The sequence below is a fragment of the Medicago sativa genome, chromosome 2, assembly GCF_051527215.1.
Source record: "Medicago sativa cultivar Bolivia chromosome 2, Bolivia_mono, whole genome shotgun sequence".
Lineage (NCBI taxonomy): Eukaryota > Viridiplantae > Streptophyta > Magnoliopsida > Fabales > Fabaceae > Medicago > Medicago sativa.
In genome coordinates this window covers 2,470,947-2,496,090 of record NC_140750.1, presented here as the reverse complement: position 1 = coordinate 2,496,090, position 25,144 = coordinate 2,470,947, and the positions used below count along the sequence as shown (strand labels likewise).

Genomic DNA, 25,144 nt, shown 5'->3' with positions numbered 1-25,144 from the left:
AAGGTGTGTGTTACCTACAAGGCCAAGGGGCACGGAATGGAAGCAAGTAACGTTTGCTAACACCTGCTCTGCTTTTGTGCTTCTGCTGCTGCTGCTTTTCTCTGTTTTTTGACACTTCTATTGGCTTCTGCTAAATAAATTTGGAACTTATTGGGGGTTGAAGCTAACACTAAGTGGAAATTCTGGTTTAGCAACTAATTTTTGGTTGTACGTTGTTGTTATAACACATTTTTATCTAAAACTTATCACTGCAACAACTCATGGAATGCATAATATAGTTACTAGTTCTAAACAATTGAATGCATGTTCAATTGCCATTTACATAGTTGAATGTCACTAAACAGAAATCAAGTTAAAAATAACTTTCCAATATACACACACACACAATATAAGAAACATAGTCGCTTATATTATAGCCGAGGATCAAGTTACTCAAGCTAGAGCCACTCATGTATTCCAATTCCCATTGTCAATATAAAAACCAATGTTCATCTTCACACTGCTTCATGTTATAATGCAAATTACAAAAAAAAAATGACTGTGTCAATCTACACATAAGAAATCAAGAAATACTGAATGGTACCACCTAATTGAATCGAAGAGCTTCAAACTGAATTTTACATGGGAAAAAGGGCAAACATATGTTGCATAAAATTCCAAACTGATAAATTGATTTCATGAGATTTTCAAACAAATGTAAGAACTTGTATTATCACTTGAAGCGAACTACAATGCAGGAAATGTCATCCCTGCTCTCTCTTTTCAATGCCTCTGCAGTTAGTTGTTTAGCTGCCTTTTGTGGATCTTTTATCTTTATTGCAATATCAACTGCCTCTTGGTTTGCCATTACCTGAAAATATGTAATCAATTGAGACTCAAACTCAAGTGTAAAGATGAATAATAATTTTAGAAACAATTGCGGACATTAGAAGATAAATTTAAGGTTTTACTTACCTTCCATAGACCATCACTAGCAAGTATCAAGAGCTCAGTATCTTGGTCAATATCGTCGGGTTTTACGTCTGGATCAGATCGCAAGTGTGACTTCAGGTTTCTATCTCCGAATGCCCGAGCAACTGCAAGCTGTCCATTCACTCTTGCAACATCACCTGATATAACATCCACAAGTGAGAAAGTTCACAACACTCAACCAAAACGGATTTAACATCAATGTTTGCCAATGTACCTCTACATTAACAAGCCAAAACTTGGGTTTGATGTTAGGTCTCTACCATCTAAATAAACCTTATCATAAGTTTCAAAATTTAGGTTGAGTCTAATTCAGCTTCAAAAAATTATAGTGAATGATGTCTCCTACTTATAAATATATTTTAGGCGATATCATAACTAATGTGAGACTCAATATCAGAAGCGTGACCAAGTGGTTGATAACAGATAGTCCAATAGATCTAAGGTAGGCTCTGGTATCAACTTAGAATTCACAAAACCGACTTGTAAGGTGCGAGATACCTCCTAATTACAATAAATTGTTTTGGGCCTTATAACATCCAATGCAGGACTCAAATCAATAAGAGTAGGAAGTTATGGTTATTGGTTAGGGACATTTTTGCTTAAATTTGTCAAACTATAGCACCCTTTATTCTCTAGCATATAGTTATATCAAGTTGGGCTTTTTGAGGCAACACATAATAAATCCAGGCCTATTTTCTAAACAAGTGAAGCTCAGGGTATGTCATAAATTAGAGCATGATTAAACTGGGACTAAACATGGATTCCTACATGGTCCATGACTTCTCAAGACGATTCTACACTTTATGTTATAGGCTGTAATTTTACTTTCAAGTTTGTAATTTGAGCGCACACCTTATGAACCATAAAAGATGTACGAAGAATGAATATCAAGTTATTAGCAAATACATCCACAGGTTTTCATCAACAATGGAAAGGTAATTTCTGCTGTAGCATAAGACTTCAATTTGATGGTAGAAAATTATTTTTATAAACAAAGTAAGCTGTGATACCTCATAGAATGACAAGATGAATCAAGCATTCAACATGTACGTAAGCAATATCTCATAAGAGATTAAGGTTTATTAAAGAACCTGGAAGGTTTGAGACAAAACCGCCTTTATTCTCGATGATGCGTCTTTCAGTATTGGGCTCGTGATCAATACTCATCTGTATAGCCACACCTTTCCTCGACAGAACTGCTCGTGAATCTCCAACATTTGCTATCCATAATTTCTGATTATTTATTAGAATGGCAGTCACTGCCGTCGATCCTCCACGCCCCAAATCAGGACTGTGAGAAAGAATAGCCTGATCAGTTGCCTCATAAGCTTCGATGATCGAACTGTTTGGATCAGTCCAAAAATCCTCCTGCCATAACCAATCATAACTTGTGAGATTTTCAATTCAAAAGTAAAATTGTTCCGAAAGACATTACAACATATAACAAAACAATGGAAAAACTCACTTCCTTCAAGATATTAGAAAAGAGGTGTTTTTGTAAATAGGCAGGCACAGTGTCACCCGAGTGTCCATCAAATATAGCAAAAAGTCCCAACTCTCGCCCGTTGAACTGGACGATTTTCGCAACGTGAAAGTCCTCCATTGTGTGGTCTTGTGTCCCTTCAACTAAGCAAAAGCCATACTTAAGAGGGCCTTGAAGGCTCTTGCCTTTGCCAGAGCCGCATAAAGAACGTCCTCCAACACCCTAAAACGTTGCAAGTTAAAATACAATAGCAACAAAAGAATATACCACTTTTAACAAATTACTAGCATTACAAGAAATGTCAATAGATACCACATAACATAAATGTCAATGTTGGTTTAGTCTTCAACATAAAATGGCACCACACCAGTACAACAACCAAAATATAATATATGGCGCCAATCCAAGATGAAAGTAAAACATAGCTGAAAATTAGACAAACATTAAATGCTTAAATTTAGTCAGTATTATCAAACCTATGAAGCATAAACACAGACACGGACGCCGGCCATGTCACTTACACAGACACGCCGACACCAGTAGTTTGAATGTGCCTCATGTATCAGTGTCATGCCGCGCACCAGACACACCTTCAATCTAAAGTGACCGTGCTACATAAGCTCATATCTGTGTTAATTGTTAACCTCACACAGCATCCACGACTGTTATGAAGTTGCTGATGTCCATAAAAACATAAAACAATCCCAAGTTTCAATTTTGTTCATCAAGTAAGCTATTAAAAACTAAATTTGGGACAATCCTCAAATCACCAAAACTTAATTCTAACGTTGAGAAATTGGATATACTCCATATTCCAAAGACAAAAGAAAGAACAAAAACACACAAAAAATAATCTACCAAAAAAACACAAAATAAAAGTAAAAACATCATCACCTTTCGGGAAGAGTTGAAGCAACAGAGACTATCCATTTAATTCAACTCTCTCTCAACATCTACTTCTTCAGCTAATCTTCAAAACTAAAATTTTCGAAACAAAAACAAGAAAGTCCACAACTTTCAAAACCTCTGAATTTTCACTCAGATGATAATTTTCAAGACCCAGATGATCAATTCAGTGAAAAACTCACTAACCAATCAAAAAATTTAAACTTTTTCCTGAAAAATGAGAGGTAAGATCTTTATAGGAAGTGGGTGGTCACGGATTTTGCCGTTCTGTTGCGGAAATGAAGAGAAAAGGACAAAAAATCACTGAGAACAGAGAAAAGCTTATTCTGAATTTCTGATAGAAACTACCAAAGAGCTTATTAATAGGAAAGAATTTGTAAGCATCTGGTTTTGTTTATTATTGAGAATTAAGAAGATTATTGTTGAGAATTGAGAAAGTCTTTTGTTTTTTCAATGGCTGCAAAACACAAATAAGGAAGAGGTTGCCCTTGTTGACTTTTTGCATTTTTTGTATTTTAATCTTTATTTGATTTGATGTGCTGACCCCAACAGCACTTTGAATTATTTTATTTTATTTTCTAACGTGCCCCAAAGGCATTGAGTAAGAAAACATGGTAGTAGAAATTTTGTCTTAGAAACGCAAAGTTTTTACTTTGTTTTTATGAATGATTACACCACTTTTTGACCAACTTTTCAAAGACATTTGTTAGTATTCTTTTTTATGTTTAACTTAAAATATCTGCTAATTTGAACTTTGATATGATTACGAAGTAAATAAAGAATGATTGAAAATTGTTTCATCCAAAAATTCATTTTGGATTCATATGAATTGCACTTCTTTGTTTATACAGAGTTCGATAAGAAAGAATTGTTCGTCTCAAAAGATATTCATTGATCACACTTCTTCCGATTTTTAAGAGGAAATAATCTGTTTATACGAAGTTCGATAAGAAAGTAAGTAAAGGTCTAAAAAAAATTGTTTAAACCAAAAATTCAATTGAGTTTTCTCGAACAAACCAAAAATTCAATTGAGTTTTCTCGAACAATTCGGCTCCAAAAGTTTTTTTTTTTGAATAAGCTAAATAGCCCACCAAAATTGACATCAGAGAGAATCGAACCTGAGACCTTGCGGAGGAGCACACTCCCAAGACCCAAGCCAATACCACCAGACCAACCTAAGTGGGTCGGCTCCGAAAGTTGATTAAGTGTACATTGGGTTTGCACATTTGGGTTTTCACATCGGGTTTACAGTACAAATTTGTTTTAGGAGTATTAATAATTGGACTGCATTCAGTAAGTCAACCCTGCTGGTATAGATTTTTCAGGTAAGTCATTAAAACTCTCTTGTCATCTTTGAGTATAGACAAAAAAGTATCATGGGTTTAATCTTGAAATTTTTTTTAACTTATTTCAAACAAGACAATAAATGCCAAATGTGAGAAGGAAGAATACAAGAAGTTTGCAAGAGTACTTTGAAGGCAAGGAATCTCGTGGGACTCTTGTTTAATTTTCACATGAAGTTAAATTTGTTGGGGGTAGTAGAGATAATGGACTTTGCTGACAGTGTCTCAGAAAGTCAAAAAGTTTCCTTCTCTAGCAGTCTAGCTTTTGTTTTTTGTTCTAAATCCATACACTAGTGTTTATATACCAGTAAAAGATAAATGGTCAAATTACAATGGCAATTTTACTGTTTAGTCTTAAAAACGATTTTGAACTCAATTAGATTTTTTATTTGTGACACATTATGATATGATACATATTCATAAAAATTGTATACTAATTATAAATGACATTTATTTCAATAAAAAAAACTGATGAAATATATTTTAAACCGATGAATTTTACTTTTCTCAATATAATACTTGACTATAATTAATTAAGGTTAGGCTAACAAGTATCTTAATAGCATTGTTTAAATAACGTAAAAAGTCTTTGTGAACTTAGCTCAGTTGGCATGGACAATGCATATGCAAGGTCCGGGGTTCAAACATCGGCCACTACAAAAAAAAAAAACGAAATTATGTCTTTAAAATACAAGGCAAATGTTTCTCAAAGTCATAAGTACACATTTTTCTATGTAAAAATTACCTTTTTTGACTACTTAAACAATACTACTCCTTTTTGTCCTGTCTATAAAGGAAATTTGGGTAACCAAAAAAAATCTATAAAGGAAATTTGGGTCAACAAAAATTGATGTATCTGATTAAAAATTTAGTCCAAATACGTCAATTTTTGTTGACCCAACTTTCTTTTATAAATAGGACCAGTGGAAGTACTTTAAGGGCATTTGTTAGTATTTCTCGTTAATTAATTGGATATCATGAATCAAACATTGTTGACTACTTTTTTGTTTCAAAAGAACCTAATGTTGAAACTTACGCTGACAAAACGTTGAGAAATGAAAAATTGCGAGTTCAATTTCACGTCTGAGTATATCCAATGTCTTTGATATCATTATATGAATTGTGTACTTACAGCACTGATGTCAACTACTTTACGAAATGGTGAACAATTTTTATTCAAAGAAATATTCAAACAATTTCAATAATGAATGTAAATTTTTTAATAATTGATTCTATCAAGGGATGAATTCTTTTAAAAAAAATATCTACTTTTTAAGAGATGAGTCAGACTCCACGCCGCACAAGTATATGTAATGCAATACCATACATTTAAACTTGTTTTGTTATAAGAACAAACGATTGTTGAATAATAGATAAGACTTTCTTGCTTAAAAATAAATAAGACTTCCAAATTCAATTAAATTTTTGGTGTTAAGGTGTTTAAGACTTTCTTGCTTATGATATTGTAAATATGAAAAGGGTCAACACCCCTTGCATTGCATGAATTTTTGCCTGATGGAAGGAAGCCAAGTCAAATTTCACAAAGGTATAGAAAGAGGAAAAGGAAAATGTAGTGCAATTAGTTAACGCATGGTCAACATCATCACAATAATCAGCATTCATCATGCCACGAGTTTACACGCGTTAAAATAGTCATAAAGTAGTATTATCAAGGACTGGAGTACGAGGTGGGGATTCTCCAAGCACATGTAAATGTCCCCTCACATGATTAACACAGGAACTTCCCTTCCCCTGCTTCTGCTTCTTCCTATCCTGCAATGTCTCAATTGGTTCTTTATTATCACTAAATGAAAAATTCAATGACTTCTTTTTATCTGGTTCAGCTCAGTGGCCTGATTCAACACAATCTTTTTTATCTGGTTCAGCTCAGTGGCCTGATTCAACACAATCTACCTAGGATTGGATTTGACCTTGTCCCTCAAAAAATAGCTTCATTTTATAACCACTTTAGGCTTTGTTTGGCAATGACAAAAACAAAAAAACGTGTGATAATATTTTTTTAGCACAAATTTAAAGCTTATTTTTACTAACTTATAGATAATTTTGATAAATTAATTCAATTAGCTTAAAGCTAAGCTTATCCCTTTTCTCTCACTTTCACCCATTTCATCTTCCTTGGAAAAATTGAAATATAAAATTGTTATGTTATTTCATATTTATAAACTAGTTCAACCCTTAATTTCACCAAACACTACAAATTCAATCAACTATCCCATCCGCTATAAGAAAGCTTACAAGCTATTCAATACAAGTTTATCTGCTATAAACTAGTTTATCATCAGCTACATGCTATTTCTTGTCAAACAAAGCCTAAGCATCAGATTAGGGATGAGTTCAAATTAGTACTTTTGTTGTGTTTTCCAACTCATTCTATTATTATATATACATATACATACATGAAGCTGAAAAAGCATTTCATGATAGGGTGAAAAGAAAAAATGTAAGCAATAAAACAAGCCAGATAATAATTAGCACTTAGTTATAATTCCTCGGCCACAGTCGACTTTTGTACAAATTTCAGTAAGCAAGCTAAGCTACACCATTATGTTACAACCCCAACCAATTATAAAAATAATCTTATCCAGTCATAATAAAAATTACCACAAATAAAATCAAACCATGTCTCATTAGATTACAGTATCTGAAATGTCCAATCAAAATGCATGCTAGCTATTAAAACCTATGTATATATTATATTCAGCCTTCTGTCCAAGTAATTTGGATTAGAAATATTTACATCAAGACGATGTCAGGACTTCCCCTATGCCAAACAAAGCCAACTGGCCATATATTAACAGCGGGGACGAAAGGATCAACCTGCAGATAATCAATCAAATGCTATAGGGTTGAAATTTTCATCATCTAGAAGCATATCAATATCAATCAAATCCTCCACATCATCAACTGTCTCTTCAGAACTCATCAAACCCATATTACAATCCTGCCAGATATAACATTATTGTGAGCATGGTCAAAAAAAGTTACTGCGAGCATATCATTAAGCATAATATTTTAACGAGTTTAGACAATTTCCAGATGTTAGAAAATTTACCTTCTTTTGACGGAAGTCTTCAACAACATTTAGCACCCGCCGGTATTGAGCCCGTGCCTCTGGATACTGAACCATGGACTTCACCCTAGAAAGGGCCTTTTCGATCTTTTCCTCTTTTTGTTTTCGCCCTTCCTTTAAATAATCGTAATCATCCTCTTTCAGAGAATCATTTTGTTGACTGGGGGCTTTATTAAGGGCTTCTGGTCGAAACCCACGTAGACCACTGCCCTTGCGTCTCCAGCGTAATATAATCTTCTCCAGGATTCCCACAGACCAGATGACAGTTTTATACTGCTTCCTTACCTGGTGACCTCTTACATGGGCCTTAAAACCACAAAATTATACAGAGTCAGTGGAAGCAAGTCACAAAATGCATAGGGATAGTAAAAAATAATAGATACCAAAAAGGAAACGACGAGGACTGTCTGTTACTTTTGGGGTACACTAGAGGTGCAAAGCACTACGATAGGGAAATGGCAAAGTTGGCTTCACAAACATCAACATCACACCTAAAACTTGGGCTAGAGATAATTGAACTACAAGCTCGTTGGTAGTCCCTGAATATTTTATCTAGTAGCTTTAAAATATTGTTTTGAGAATGTTAGTTGTATCTCACCAGTTTGAAGATTTTAATTTTACTCCTTAACAGGTCGTAGCAGTAGGGTAATCAAGGAAAGACTTCAATGTAATTGTGAACCGTATGATATATTGATATTATTCAATGGTATACTTCAGTTTAAAGTAAAATACCACTCCTTTCAATGGTTCTTAATTGCCCTGGATCTTCCATGAGATATGATGTGATGATTTGGGGTGGGGGGTTAACGCGTATAAATGCATTGTAAAATGAACCCAATATGAACTTTTTAACGCATGCTCTCTTCACATTGCCTTCTCAAACTTGACAATCACAATGTGGGATCCACATGTACACAAGTTATCGAAGGGGCAAACATAGATGAAAAAGTATGCATTAGAAGATATGAAAAGATCTTATGATATTATTATCTAGTGTCTAATATCTAAAATTATATCTTAATATTACTTTTCATATTTGAGTTATTACCATAATTCGTTTTCCTTTTTAATTAAGATAAGCTTGCACTAGTATCAATGAGGGTTGGTGCTTAATCTTTTGTATCAACAATTATTGCAAATTACAATCACAGTTCAAAGTCTTCATTTTTTGTATCCCCTCTTTATATAAACTCAACAGTACTACCAAAGTATTTTAGCATTCTTAACCAGAGTATTTATTGAACAAATTCCTCACCAATATAATCAATTTTGCACCTTCAATAAGAAAATCTAATCTATGCCAAAATAATGTCCATAATTTTAAAATTGAATGAAGTAAATAGAACGAATCACTGAACCTGGATTTTAACAATTCTTTGACGAATGATCAGGAATTCTTTTCTCTTCTTCCAACCACGGAACTTTTTCTGTATTTGAGTTGCAGCAGCATTGACGACTAAGCCATCTCCATGTCCTGACTTGCGTGCCTTAGAAGCTAGAAGAGAAAGAGCCCGCTGATCTAACAAACCAAATTCATCATCCTCATCCTGAGTTAACTGCTTCCTCTGAAAGGACTGCATTCTGAATACTTGATGTATGCGATCAGCAGCTTGTGTCGCGTTACGGAAAGCAGTCAGAGAATCTTTAAGGCAGAGGGTTTCAGGCGTATCATTATAGACCACAGGTGTTGCAGTTCGTTCTGAAACTGTCTGCACTGCTTTTGTTCCTGAAACTTCTTGCTGACTACCTTTGTGTAGATCATCCACTGTGAGGGATTCAAGGTGGCTGGTTAATGAAGACTCTGCTAGAAAACCAGAGAGCCCTTTGTGCCCATTGCTAGAGGCGAGATCTGCAGCTGTTCTGCCTGAAGGAGATTCTGGAGATGGATCCGTCAATGCTCCAGAATCAGCACCCTTGGATACAAGGAAGCCAACTGTCCGCTCTCTGAACAAAGGACGACAGAAGATATATGAACCAATTTGAGTTATGATGAACGTAATACTTAAAGCAAAATTGTAGAAAGTACTCTGATCTGCCTTTAACTGGCCAAATCATTTACTTCAGGGATAACTCTAAGTGAGGAAATTTATATGCGTAAGAAAAACAGCTGTTATGTTTAGCACCAAACAGTTTAAAAATTTAAAGGGGGGAGGGGAAGGGGAAGTTTTGTATTCATGCAACATAAATGAATTTTCTTACTTCCTTTGCAGAAAGAAACTTAAACCAGCTTTGTATTCTAGGACAAGCAGAATTTGTAAATAAATTCACAGCTCAAAAAGTCTAAGATGATCATCTCGTGACTATTGAGAACGAATCAAATCAGATGGTTCTATTTCTCCATTTTTTTAGACCTAGGTTCCATAGGAGCAAGTCATAAAGATTGATAAAAATAGGTCATTCACAACCACTGATGAAGGATTCCTCGAAAAGTTCAGGATTAGGAATCCTTTTGAAAAGTAAAAATCGAATGGATTCGGTCTTATACATACGCGAGGAAGGAAATCATAAAAGAAAGAAGAACCAATCTTCTTCTTTATTTTATCACTTAGGTAAGAATACTAAAAACAAGGGTAATAAAGAAAGGTCTAACCAAATTAGTGGACAGAACTTGTGTTATGCTGAATCAACTTAACACAAAAAAGAGGGGCGAAATTCTCAATTATCCTAACCTGCCACAGGATGCCGCCCAATGTAAGGCCGTCCAACCATTCACATCACGGAAGTTGATATTAACTCCAGCAGCTAAAATTGGGCTTATTGCCCAGTCATAATCAAGAACAGCTGCTAAATGTAGCACGCCCTGCCCGTCCTTATCTAACACATTTGGCCCTTTACCACTCTCAGTTACCTTGTGAAGAAGCCATGAGTACAGTTTCTCTTTAAACTGCCTATGAAACAGATGCTTCTTCACCTTGTGTCGTGATATATCCATCTCTACAGTCTGCTCTTCCTTACTTGAATATTCTTCTTCCTCTCTCAGTGAAATAAGCTTAAGAATTAAGCTCCTTTTCTCTGTATCGCCCTCAAAGGTTTGATTTGAAGGGTGCACTGGTTTCAAAGAAAGAAACTCCTCCAGCCGCAAATGAAGTAGCATGTCATTCGAACTGTTGAAAAAATCTGTATAATCTACATTTCTAGAATAGCCATCTCTGAAATCAAATTCACGCACTTCACTGCAAGCTAACCTATTGGCACATGTTACATAGAAAGGGACCCGCCCAACCTTGTGAGGAGGAGCTTGACAACACAGAATTCCATTAGCTACAACCTCAGCAGGAACCTCAACTTCCCCAAACATACAGGACCAGTTGCAGGTTGTAACATCTGGTTGACTTTTCAAAAAGGATCCAATAATCAACACCTGCACAGATTCCAAAAGGATAAGATATCAAACAAACTGAATCTAGGTCTTTCTCGATTCATCTTTGCATTGAAGATCCAAATAGAAAAGAAGTGCAACCAATAAACAAATATAGCATACTAAAGGAGGAGAAAAGAAGGAACATTGTTAGGATCCATTATAAAATACCAAGATGTAAAAAGAAATGCAACAAAAAAAAAAATACAAAATGAAGAACACTTCAAACTAAGATATTGAGAGAGAGAAACTGTGCGCATCTAACCAGAGGGGGAGTTGTTGGTATCTGAAAATGCCACATATAATACATATCTATTCCCATTATAGAAGAGGGTAAAAGACGGAAACAAAAGAGTAAGTAAATGATTGGTTGAATTTTTCAATTTTAATAATGGATGCAAACATAGTAAGAATTGATATTTTGTCCTTATTTTCTTCTCAACATTTGCTGCCTTTCATCATTGAAACTATTATCCCTAAAATTAGTACCTCAGTGTCCGACTCAGCATAAGCCCATTTAGGTGAAAAATCAGCTATGCTATACAGCTGATCCTGAGACAGAGATGGGCTCAGGGAGGTATCATCTATCACATGCCCACAATCATCTGCACTCCATGAAATACCAGGTGAGGATTGCATATTCAAATCGTCCACCTCTCCAAGGGCTTTAGTAATCCACCGATTGAAGCTATCAACCTTCCTCAAGCTCTCATCCCTATCCAATAATGTGCGTCTCACAGGTAAGGGATAATTAATAGTTTCTTCACTAGGAACTTCTTTTGTGGAATTAGACTTAAGGTCATCTCGCGGGTGTCCATCTACCTTCTCTTCCAAATAGTTTTGTTGTGCAAGCTTCTCTTTTGGCTCACCATGAAAACTAAACAAGACAGGATCAATTACAGAACTTCCATTATCAGCTTCGTTCCCTAGTAAACCAGTTCCATAATCAGATGCAAATTCCAAACTCAATGATTGGGTAAAGGTTGGCATATGTCCCGTGTTGTCGTCAAAAGGAATCTGTGTCCAATCAATAGCAATATGAAAATAGTTAAACTTTGTTGCCTAAAATTCATAAATAGTAGTTTAAACATTTAACTCCATATAAAATAAACCAAACAAACTCAATCAAAATATCAAAGTTTCAAATCAAGCAATCAAAAGATATTGACACCAAGCCAAGTTAATAAGTCATCAATTAGGTATTAAGGAAGAGGGCGAGTTAGTAAAAGCTCATCCCAACAGCAAGATGGATACATAATTCTGGACAAGGTTCAAGTCACTCATTGTATACTATAAATAGGTTGTGTTCTGAAGTACAAAATGCAGAAACTAGAAATAAAATAACCTATGCAATTAGAACATGTCTAGTCTCTCCCAACCTAACCCCTGTAACTCCTCCCTCATTGTATACACCCTCTGCTGAATCACACGCCCGCTATATTCCCTACTGCCAACTCAACAATTAATTAAATAATGGAAACCTTTCACTTTCTCCCTCTTGGCTGTGATTCCCTGCATGCAGATTGTTTTCCTTACATCGCCTTAGTTACTACAGTGTCCTATCAGTCTCTAAGACTCTTGCACAACGACTTTTCACTCCAAAATATATATAATAGCCACAGATGATGCTACTGAGTACTGATACGTATATTCGGCAGTTACATAAAATACCTGCCAATTTGATTGGAGAGGCTGAGAACTCCCTGCTCCAATAGTAAGGCCACTTCTGCTCATAGAAAAGTCACCCAAAATGTTATCTTCTTGGTCAAGGATGTTTGACAGTGAACCAGATGGGATGGAAGTAAAAGATACAAGAGAAGGATCAGCATGCAACTCAGAGGTGCATTGCAAGACTGTGTCCCATGTTGCCTGGCCATCAATGCAAGTAGCACCATTTCCTCTAAATGTATCCCTGTTAAAAGGTGGGATATAATCCATTCCAGAAACTGATGACTGTCCATGATCGCCTGAAAATATTTTCAATGTACAGAAAAACTTAGTTGAGAGGTTAAACAAATAATAATGTCAGACAACAAAGATCAATAAACATAAGCCAACGTGGCATTTAAAGGGACCATAATCTGACACAAATATCTCAGGCAAAAGTACACAGATATTAAAAACCTTCGCTCCATTTGCAAAATTTTGAAACCCCATGAACAAAATTTAAACAGAATTACCTGAATCAGCATCCTCACGTAAAGATGTATAGCTGCTAGTTGGGCTCATGGAATCTGTACTTAGAGAAGGCACATTACTATAAGTTGTGGGAATGCCAGACGACGGAGAGTTGACCTTTTGAGAATCTGATATGACCTCATTGCTATCAGTGTTTCCTCCAATATTTGACTTGTTACTCTGAAAGATAAAGAATCCACAATACATCTATTAATAAGTTATAGAGCACACAAGTCAATCAATACCAGAACTACAAAACAAGGATCCCTCTACATCAAACAGCTTAAAATGATTATTTTTCAGAGCAGAAACTCTTTTTATCTGGTTAAATTTTTAAAAAGCATTTCCTTGACCAGATAGTTTGTTTTTATGAATGGCAAATGTCAGTAATTAGTTGTTAGATTAGTTTTTCTCCTTCGTTCGGGTTTGAACCCAGGACCTCCAATTTCTTATCCCTTAGCTCAAACCAGTTGAGCTACCCAACCCCCCTCTTTGAACAGATAGTTATAGCAACATCTTTCTTTCAAAAGCTAATGAAACAACATCACAAAATGATCAGAAATGATTTTTTTTATTTAAAAAGCTTAAACAGACACGAAACTATTTTTTAGTATTATTTTTCTTATGAAAATAAAAGTTCTTTCATCATTATATTGGTGTCATCAGTTGAGATTTTAACAGAAACGGACGGGGACTTCCCATGACAATACAAAATAGAATATCAGCTGAAGCTAAAACATCACAACAATATTTTGTAAGGTGTAATGCTTAAACTTGGTTGCTAAACATTGATACTAAGAAAGCATATTCCACAATCCTCAAGGCAAGAAATTGATAAAGAACTCAAATAGAAGCTGCATTAGAACATAGATTGGTGACTTTTTATCCTTAATCATAAACATGGCGATTTCATATTCCACTGGTTTTGATATACCTCATTAATTCATTTGGCAACACTAGTTAGAGCTTTAGCTATTTAATAACAAAAAACCAAAATGAGTTAAAGTGCTATCAATAATATTCATTACTGATCAGCATTTATTAGAATAATTGCTACTGCTTCGTTCTTTTTTCCTTGAATGTTTCACTTTATTTTCTAAAACAGCAAAACTCAATTTATGTAGATAACATGTTTCAACCAAGTCAAAGATACAATCTACAATTTGTCATCAACATATAATCCTAAAGCAAGAAATGAAAGACAGTTGTAGTTGATTAAAAAAAAACAAAAAGAATAACAGCAGAAGGAATGTAAAAGCAAAAAACAAAGAAAATACCTTAACTTCCAAGTAATGGACAAATACTATGTGGGTATCCCTGCAGTAAAATATATAAATATATTCTTATCAATTATAAGAAGGAATAAAATACTGGGTAGATGTATATGAAAACTTACAACCCCAAATGGCATTAAAATAAAAAACTACTATCACCAAATTTGACATAACGGAAAAATTATCAAGGACAAATAGCTGGATTATAACCAAGGGGAGGATAATACAACGGAGAATATTAAAAAACAAAAGAGAACAGCAAAGAGTAAGAATGATGTGAGGCTTCCAACTTAGCAAATCTAAGCTAGCACCTTCATTGAAGTATCCATGAGGGTACACAACACCAAAGAAATGCTAAGTGTAGATCTATTCACAGAAGAAATGCACTTCAAAGAAAAATAGAAAGGCACGTGTGTGTGAAATATCACTGTAATTTATATTCTATGACATACGAGTATACAAAATTTTCAAGTAAATTAGTTCATACTCACTGTTCAAGCAACCAATAGCTTCGCCTTTGAAAATTTTCGTTTTCTTCTCCATGTGCATAGTAGCAGTGTAACGCATCAACACTTCCCACCTAAATTTGCTTGAAGGATACAACCACCCCAGTGAATAATTATTTAATGGTATAGAAACTTGCTTTACAATTAAAGAAGACTGATTAAAAAAACATAAGTTTTACCAAGACTTGATTATCTGTAAATCCTACAAAGACTAGATTCATCAACAACTAATAACTCGTTCGAATTTTGGGTTACCTTTAATTTTTCATGAGCTTCTTTCACAGTTTTTCCATCTTTTTTCTTTCTCCAATTATGCCCGTCCTTTCTAAAGTATCTCAAAACCTTCCGGTCAAAAAGAAAAAGTGAACCACCTGTGAAATACAAACCATTAAGAGTGTGTTTGTTTAAAGCCGTGTATAAATAAAAACTATTCTAGGGAAATGTAGTTTCCTTCTGTTTGGTACAGGTAATAAAAAATATTCATGGATGTTAGTTATTCTCAGAAATCTAGATTACAGATTTTTTTCCTGCTATCCATTCCATGTGAAGCGGTGGGAATCTTATATTACCATCGGAATATAAGTTATTTTTTAATTCTTCTAACCATATCTTCCCACTTTAACCTCATTCAACCTTATTTTATTATATTTATAAATTCATTTAGTTTTGAACTGAAAAAAATTTAAAGCGCTCTTAGAAATGATAAATATTTACCAGACATCTTTTTTCAGAATAATGTTCCTGGTATTATTATCAGGAAAACCAATACGAAGAATACAATCATATGCCTTGAACCAAACGCCACCTATCTGGTGTCTTTAGAAGCATGCACTAGTAATAGGAGCTTGAAGTTCAAATAAAGCAAGATTTTCACCAGAAGCAAAATACTAGAAATAATGTCCTAAAAACTACTGAACTATCAAGGTTATGCAATAAGCATGAGGTACTCTTTTGCAACCAAATTTCATGAAAAATTACTTACGAATTGCCCAAAGTGGACATATAATGAGCAGTTTAAAACTTCATACAGATTTGAAAGGAACTAAATTCAGCTAAACGGACCTAAGGAGAGCAGACAGTCATATCCAAACCACAACATTTTACACCTAGAAGACTGTTACTAATTCCAGTAAATAACTATGTTAAAACCCAGAAGCCAAAAAAACAATTCAACAAAAAAAAATGCTTCTAAGCTTAGGCTTTTGTGTGAATTTGTTAACCCATATATATCTAAGAACTCCATGATAGTGTATAGAGGTGCTAAATAATTTATCAGTAACATATGCAATAACCGTACTCGGTGGCCTTGTATGAGGTTCTGGTGTGATATGAAACATCCGATAATTACGAAGAATTTCACAAATTTCTGCCGGTCGCAACCACCGATGTTGGGCTTCAAATTGTAATTGTTGAATGTCTGCACATAAAATTGTGATATTGTATTACATACGCATAAAAATTTATTCAAGCAAACTTAAAGAACTAAAACATAGCCACACAAGTCAGATGCATCAATAAGAAAATAATTAGTTACTGACTAAAAGGAAATATACGACTGAACACATGCCGTCAGCTATCAGCTGAATATTGAGGTCAAAGTGTCCAGTCAATGCACACATTAAGCAACCCGTTTATCTCTAACAAACCACTTTAGCTAGCAAATATAAAATTTCCTTCAGAAACTGTTCGACTTTAGTCTATTTAAGCGAGTGTTTGGATTAGCTTTGTGTTCAGTATCATTAAAAATTTGAAATCAAAATGTTGAGACTTGAGACTTTTTAGAAGAAATGATTTTCTGGTAAAATTAACTGAATGCAAGTGGATACTGAGTCATTTTTGTTCTCTGAACATGCTAATAATTGTTAGTGGGTATTGTCAGACAGACCCCCTCTTCCCAACCATTTCTCTATCTAACAAAAACGAAAGATGTATGTCAATCAAATCTACATGATAAATAAGTAGCATCTCCACCAAAAATGTTAAGGCGTCACATTATATCATGAAAAAGGTGTTGGGTTGCTTGAAATTAATAAAATCACATAATAGATGCAAGCCTTCAGTTTAACTTCCACTTTGAATTGCCATATATGTTGAGTATGTAAAAAGTGATATAAAATTATAATACCAAGTCCACGAAAGCAACTAGCTATTTACAAGAGTTCAAATCAACTTGACAAATGATGATTCCACAACCAGTGTTTCACACCAAACATCCCTTTTCCTACATAGAAATTAAAGTCAAATCATTGATACATGCTGTCACGAATTGCATATTTCTAATTTGCAATCTTCACCAATAAGCCATTTACTGACCTACATCACCACCAATTCCACTAGACTCTTCTTTCAGCGGTCACATAAATAGATCCACTAGACTCTTCTTTCAGCGGTCACATAAATAGAACTTAGTGATATGGCCATTTTCTATGTTATTGTATCCTCCATTTAAATTCATTTTTCTTACCCTAGTTGTATGACTGCCTTACTAAAGTTATATTCATATTCATGTCAGATAGTATAAAATACCACTAGTCTGTCTGAATCCTACTTTTTTTTGTACAAACAAGGGTAAAATGCTGTTGTATGGCTGCCTTACTAAAGTTATATTCATATGCACATCAGGTATTATAAAATACCACTAGTTTGAATCCTACTTTTTTTCGTACAAATAAGGGTAAAATGTTATGAGAACTTGATAAATTAGAGTGTTTTATTTTGTCCATATTAACAATTATGACTTTTGAAAACATGATGCCTCTTTAATTACATTTAAAATTTTCTCATAGAAATAAATTTGTAATGACACTTATAGTCGCTCTTGTCAGGATTCATATTTTTATCTTGTATTTTTTTTATCCCGCCAAGTTATATCCTACACTTTAACATAGACATATCCTCTTATTGTGTCCTGTCATAACTGCATTCAGTGTTCCTAACCCTTTTTTCTTTCAAAGATCCTTGCAAACCGTGCCATCAGATGTCCTAGCATTGCTTCTAGCAAACTAAATAGTTTCTTGTGGTTGGGCAACTCGCAGGAATCAAACAGCTTTTTGTGAAAATTCAAAACAAAACAAAACAAAAAAAAAAATCCAATGACTATAACAAGGTGTTCAGCTATTAAATAATATGTCACGTCAGTCTCAGGCTTCCATGCCGGCCTTGGAAGTTATTGAAGTTCCTCTAACTGCAGATGAAATCCACCTTCCTAAGGCTTCCATCTCTATCGACCAAACATCATCTTCCATTCCTTGTTTCTAACAACCAGGCTGAAGTTTTCTTCCCTATGGTATTACAACACAACTTTACACAGCCTAAACGAAAAAGCTTTCATGACCCAAATAAGAGCCTGTTTGAATGGGCTTATCTGAACTTATCTACCGGCAAAATCACTTGCAACACCGTTTAGAAGAACTTATGAAAACAGCTTATGACATGCTCATAAGCTATTTTCAGCTTATTTCCATAAGCTCTCTAGAATAGCTTATGAAAATAGCTTATAGATTATACAAAAACAGTTTGACTTAATTTTATCATGTATTGTAGAAATATTCTATTCATAAGCGCTTATGCTATAAGCTACAAAATAAGGTGTTTATCCAAACAACACCTAAGTTTTTTTTTCAAATAGTAACAAATTTGATAATACTAAGTTCATTCATCAAAGAAGTTAAAGAAACCGGAGCTGTGTAATCTGCTTTATCCATCAGATAAAAGCAAACTTATGAAAACAATTAAACTTATGAAAACAGCTTATAGCTTATAAAAAAAACAGTTGAACTTAATTTTATCGTTTGCTATACAGATAGCATATACATAAGCACTTATTCAAACAGATGCTTAAAGTGAAGCAATACGCATCAAGGATTCATATCACTGACATCAACAAAAGCTAATTGAAGTAAAACAGTAATCAAACCCTAATTTTGGATTTAAACATAAAATAATGACAAGATCCAAGCATTGAAGAATTAATTAGCAAAGAATTAGATAGAAAAGTGACCTAATCGAGGACCTAAACCAAAAGAAGGAGGTTCAGCCATGGCGAAGAGTGAATCTGAGATCAACGCGAAATGTTCTTCGTCTTCGTCTTCGTCTTCGTTCTTTTTTTTTCTCAACTCTGAAGTGACGTGACAAAGTGAAAAACTGACGCTGCATTTTTGACATTTATTTGTCTTTATTTTATAACTATTTTTAAAATTTTACTCCGTGAAATTGTTTGTCCAAATTAGTGTATGGAAAATTGATGAAAGTTTTGTTGATGACAAAGAGGCCAATGGTTTTGTGACATGTGGTGGCTAGGTGGGTCAATTTCAGACCAAATATCTGGAATCGCGGACGGTCTCCATCTTCTAGCTATTCATATCCTAATTCAATCGGATGTCTGGTGGACATACTTCTCTCTAACTTTTTAGTGAGAGAAACTTCAACTTCTCTCTAAACTTTCTTTCCCCTTCATTAATCGATGAGGGATGGTTTTAGATCATTTTTTGACCTAGAATCACCTCCTCTACATCTTTTTTCTCTTTTCTTTCAATTTAAATAAGTGGTTTTCACATAGATCAAGTTTCTTCTTTTGTGTTTTTTTGTGATTTCGTCGTCTAAGTGCGGCGTTATGTTGTTCGTCGTCTTATGCGGCGTTTGATTTCGCATCTTGTCGCGGTGGTCGTTTAGTTCCTATTGAAAGATCGGCATTAGTCAATTACAAATTCAACAAATGATTTGGGCGTCAACGTTGCAGATCTGGAAGCATGTGAATTTCGGTGATTTAGGTTTTATCATATTTTTTGTAGGCATTTTGCCGTTTTATGCTATTAACTTGGGTGTTGTAAGTTTGTTCGCAGATTCACCCTTTACGTTTTTAGCGATGTTTGTATCTTATGTACTCTATCGATTTGAATGAATGAATATCGTTTTGTTTTTGTCAAAAAAAAAATCTTCTAGCTTCATCCAATTAAATTCCTTAACAAAAAACTAATTAAATTGATTTAACAGTTAATTTAGTTCCTAAATTTGGTTTTTAATTCCTAATTTTTTTTAAATGTTGTCATATAAACTATTAAAATCAATTAGAACAATTATAAGAAATACGTCAATTTAATTTCTAAACTATACTTTTGTCTATGAATTTGGCCCTTAGATCAATCAAATTGATGAATTACTCCTAGTTTAGAGATTTTTAGTTGATTTTAAAATTTTATGGACCAAATTGGTGAGATAGTGATAGTTTAATGACTAAATTGAATATTTATTCTTTTAAATTGGATGTTTTAAATTGAATATTTTGTATATGACTCTCAAAGATGGTGGTCGGACCCTTTATTTTGTTTGGGTATCGACTGACCTTTTATGTAATTACTTTGTTAAACAGTTCTTTGTCGGGGTGAGTTCTCTGGTACATCTTGTACTTCTGAGAAATTATCATCGCCGTTGTTAATATATATCATTTTGATTTATTTAAAAAAAAAATTGGATGTTTTTATCCTAATGAGTTTAGCTTTGCTCATAAAAACATTGCATTACATATACATAGATCACAACTCGAATCTTAGACACTTAATTTATTCACCTTAAAAAGTAAATTTCTTAAAGTGATCTAGAACTTGACAAAAAACAATTATATATCTATCGGGACATAAACTTGATACTTTATAATTGGATGTATGAGTGGCGAACGATGTTTATCACATCTTTTACAAATAAATAAAAAAATCATATTTACTAACTCTAGACCTCGCACTTGGCAACGTAGATGCAGGCCCGGCCTTGAGGGGGTGCAAACAGCTCGACAGAGCTGGGCCTCCCTCAACCACGGGCCTAAAAAAAAAATTAATACCCACTAGTACTACTGCCCTCCAATTTTTTTTTTAATACCCCCAGCCATTTTCTGTCACCTTGTTTTAGCCTTTTAGGCCTATTAGAATTAGATCCTCTTGCTTTTGGTGTTAGGTGGGGGTTTCTCATGTATACGGTAGTCATTTTCACCTTTGGGTGTACCACATATATACGGCACCTTATATTTATCTTTTAAAAAATATAAATAGAACATTGCTCTTTTAAAAAAAAAATACGTTTTGATTTTATCACTGGCCTCTTTTCATTCCTAGAGCCGAGCCTCCAAATTCTTAAGGACGGCCCTGCGTAGATGATTGCTAAAATTTTAGTGTTTGGTATGTTATTTATTAGGAGAGAGATCTTTGAGACTCTTGCTCTAGTTTTCAAATTTGAGATCAAAGAGGAGCTTGCTGCTCAAAGGAAAAAGCAATAGGCTCCGGAAGTTCAGCTTGCATGTGTGATTGTCAAGCAGGAATATATGGAAGCTTAGATATCAAGTGTGATCATCAAGCAAGAGTCCATGTAAGCCAAATAAGATGACATGGCCTCAAACATTAAGGCTATACTCCATCTTCTAAAGAATAAACATTATGAGCTTCTTTTATACTTTGTTATCATCAAAACTTCATTGTTGACTGTCATATTATCACATAAAAACTGCATAACAATTTTGAGGATGGTATGAATGGCCAAAAGTGACCACGATATCATGAATCACACCCAAATAAAACTAAGAAATAAAATTTTAAATTGAATGAAAAGTGAATGAAAATATTGAAGTATGCAACTGAGCTAAGCTCACGAGGGTTTAACTGTTAAATAAAATTCAATTAATCCACCGCAAATTGTCTTTTTTTTTGTGGTGGCGGGGGTTTGAATCCCGAACCTTACATATATTATGTATTGTCCATATCAACTGAGCCAAGCTCACGAGGACTACCGCAAACTGTCTAAACCTTGCTTATAACATTACAATCCACATTATGATATATGGTTCGACAACAATAGAACCAAAAATAATACACGTATGATATAAGCAAAAATTAGTACAGAAATAACAATAATATATAAGTGGGAGTATCTTACATCTCCCTTCCACATGATACACACATTGGGGTGAGAACAGACATGAGGATATGAATCCAGCTCGGGTGCCTTCTCCTCCTTCTCAACATATGGAAATTCATCATCTTGAGCATCCTCAACCTCGTCATGCTTCAAATACTCTTGATGTTTGTGGTCCCTCCTCCGAAACTTAGGGCTTGGGCTCAGGCCCGTGACCCCTGAGATGATCCAGATCCATCACTCATGTCACCCCTTCCTCGACCCCTTCTCACCCAACCCTCCACATATGCTTGCTCTAACCGCTCTCGTCTAGTTGATGCAGTCATTGTAGTATTGTCGCCTCTAACACGTTTGAACGTTGGTCCATATATAAAACAATCAAAATCACATATACAAATGTTTTTAGCGCATCCTGAACAAAAATACACAAAAGTTAAAAAAAATGTTTTCAGCGCATCCTGAACTGTTTCGAATTATATAATTCGAAATGATAAATAATTTGTTTCGCATTATATAATCTAAATTAGTTCAAGACCCACATAAAAAAAGAATAAATTAAGGAACAAATGATTGAAGAAATGTTACCTTACCTTATGTTCGGTGGTCAAAAAGGCTTGAAATGTGATAAATTTGATCAAAAATACTTCAAGAACCACACAATGCGTGGTGGTTCAGATTTTTGGTGATTTGGTAGAAATTCAGGGAATAATTTGCAATTTTTGAAATGATGGAGGGTTTCTGGTTCTGCTGATATATATAGTTTGGATTATATAATCTGAACAGGGTAAAAACTTAAATGTGACGGACGTGTGAGACGTTTTTTTGAAAACAAAATCTCTAAAGATTTTGGTTTTGTATTTTTCAAAGTAAATTGTTTGATTTTATTTCTTTCTTTATATTTGTCAAACTAAAATTTTTCAAAGGATTTTGGTTTTGGTTTAACTGTAATTTTGATCTCTATTTTCACTAATTTGTAGAACTAGATTTTTTATTTTAAAATTTGATAGTTTTAATCACTTCATCAAATATTTGGTCTAAAATATGATTATATAACATTTTTAAAGAAGCTTATAAGGAAATTTACTATTTTATCGATGTTGATATTTCTACATCATCGGATCATGTACCCCATCATTTAAAACATATTATATCATCAATTTTTAGTTCAAAAATACGATGGAGAGACCACAACTATCATTTTTATAATAAGAGGGCCAAATATGTAAATATAAACATATGAAACATAAATAGAAAAATTGGATATGATACTCAACATTCCGAAGATCTAATATCATATTAGATTTTTATATTATAATCAATTTTTTTATCCAATTTCTTTTCAATGTAAGACTTAAGTTTTCGAAAGTATACCATGTCACACCCAACAGGGCCAAATATGTAAATATAAACATATGAAACATAAACAGAAAAATTGGATATGATACTCAACATTCCGAAGATCTAATATCATATTAGATTTTTATATTATAATCAATTTTTTTATCCAATTTCTTTTCAATGTAAGACTTAAGTTTTCGAAAGTATACCATGTCACATCCAACAGGGCCAAATATGTAAATATAAACATATGAAACATAAACATAAAAATTGGATATGATACTCAACATTCCGAAGATCTAATATCATATTAGATTTTTATATTATAATCAATTTTTTTATCCAATTTCTTTTCAATGTAAGACTTAAGTTTTCGAAAGTATACCATGTCACACCCAACACACATCACTATTGAACATGTGCATACATGATATAAGTAAAAAAAATCATAAGATTCAACGGTTATGATCGATTAACATTGTAAAAAACATTTACACTTTAGTGCATTCAAATTAAATCATTTTTATATTGAGGTTTAACTTATCTTTGAATACTAACAATCACATGACTTCCTTTGAAAGAAAGAAAAAGAGAAGAAGAAACAATCATGTGTGACTTGAGTTTTTTTTGAGTAACATGAATCAAGCATATATGATCCCACTTTCATTTTGGGACTAAACTCCTATGAAATCGGACTCCGATGCAGACACCTAATGCGACATGGAAACATTGACACTACTAATGTAAAAAACATGAGACAGTAACACAGCTCCGCAAATACTAATTTATGTACTATAATTAAATAAAATCTTTATATTATTTATAAAAAAAATCTAAATTTAGAATCAAAATATGTACATGTATATCAAAATTGAGCAATTTATTTCTTTAAAAAAAATTAAAACAAGATATAGATATGGCAGCATTTGAACTTTATTTATCCATATCCTATCAAAAAAACTAAAAATTGTTGTAACAAAATTTAATATATTTAACCCCTCATCGATCAACAATGCTTTGACACATCTCTTTAACCTTGTGTCCAAGGACACATGTCTTAGCTGCTCCTACACAGGTCGTGCAAGTGTCGGACAAAGATCCAATTAAGAGTGTTAAAGCAATGAAAAGAAATTAGGGCACTTAACTTAAACTCATGTATATGTCGTATGAGTGTCGGACAAAGACATATGTCAGACGACACACCTAATTTTAGAGGTGTCCGGATTTTATTATACAGGTTAAATCAATATAAAACATCATACGCATAACCAAATGTTTGTAAATGACACGCAATGTTCAGATTTAAGCATGGAAACGAGAATGATCAAAATGTGTTACACATGAATAAACATATGAATAAACATACCAGGAGCAGCAGCAGGTGTATCAGACATTGCAAAAACAAGGGAATGGAAAATTTGAGAAAATCCAAATGGGGGACTAGGACTACAATGAACAACAAATACAAACCTAGAATTAAGAAAAGCATAAACTTTTCTTCAGCATAACTTTTAAAAAACTAAATTTATAGTAAAAAAGTAATACCCTAAAAAATAAAACAAGGATACAAATCTGAGAAAACCCAAATAAGGGATAATGAAATAAAAATAGAACTCACATCCATAATTAGAGAGAGAGAGGCAGCAGAGACTTTGCAAACAGAAGCAAGAGCTGAAGCTTTTAAAACAAGACGGAGCACTTTGCAACACAGTTTTTAAACCAGAACAGCATGACCCTAGTTTGGTTATGGTGCCGACGTTTGTAACAAATGACGAACAATCAGCCTTGGTGAGAAGAG

At 33.8% G+C, this 25,144-nt stretch overlaps 2 protein-coding genes across 3 annotated transcripts; both read right to left on the bottom strand.

Annotated features, from left to right (window-relative positions):
* Positions 1-428: 428 nt before the first annotated feature.
* Positions 429-3,805, bottom strand: LOC146943577 (putative protein phosphatase 2C 10). Of its 2 annotated transcripts, none has more exons than XM_085741856.1 (5): positions 3,350-3,805; positions 2,438-3,131; positions 2,064-2,340; positions 955-1,109; positions 429-850 (listed from the first exon to the last, which is right to left on the bottom strand). In XM_085741856.1, exons 2-5 carry the CDS (start codon positions 2,573-2,575, stop codon positions 713-715), a joined length of 708 nt encoding a protein of 235 aa, XP_085597982.1. In that variant the 5' UTR covers positions 2,576-3,131; positions 3,350-3,805; the 3' UTR covers positions 429-712. The 2 variants fall into 2 exon arrangements, with proteins under 2 accessions (XP_085597982.1, XP_085597981.1); XM_085741855.1 differs by having other exon boundaries at positions 2,438-2,677.
* A 3,361-nt stretch (positions 3,806-7,166) lies between these two features.
* On the bottom strand, positions 7,167-19,262 carry LOC146943576 (calmodulin-binding transcription activator 2-like). The gene is made up of 12 exons (XM_085741853.1): positions 19,112-19,262; positions 16,409-16,528; positions 15,367-15,482; positions 15,097-15,185; positions 14,609-14,648; positions 13,334-13,511; positions 12,825-13,120; positions 11,643-12,170; positions 10,465-11,156; positions 9,154-9,739; positions 7,778-8,101; positions 7,167-7,666 (listed from the first exon to the last, which is right to left on the bottom strand). The coding sequence occupies exons 1-12, from the start codon at positions 19,149-19,151 to the stop codon at positions 7,553-7,555; spliced, it is 3,123 nt and encodes a 1,040-aa protein (XP_085597979.1). The 5' UTR covers positions 19,152-19,262; the 3' UTR covers positions 7,167-7,552.
* Between the last annotated feature and the right edge of the window lie 5,882 nt (positions 19,263-25,144).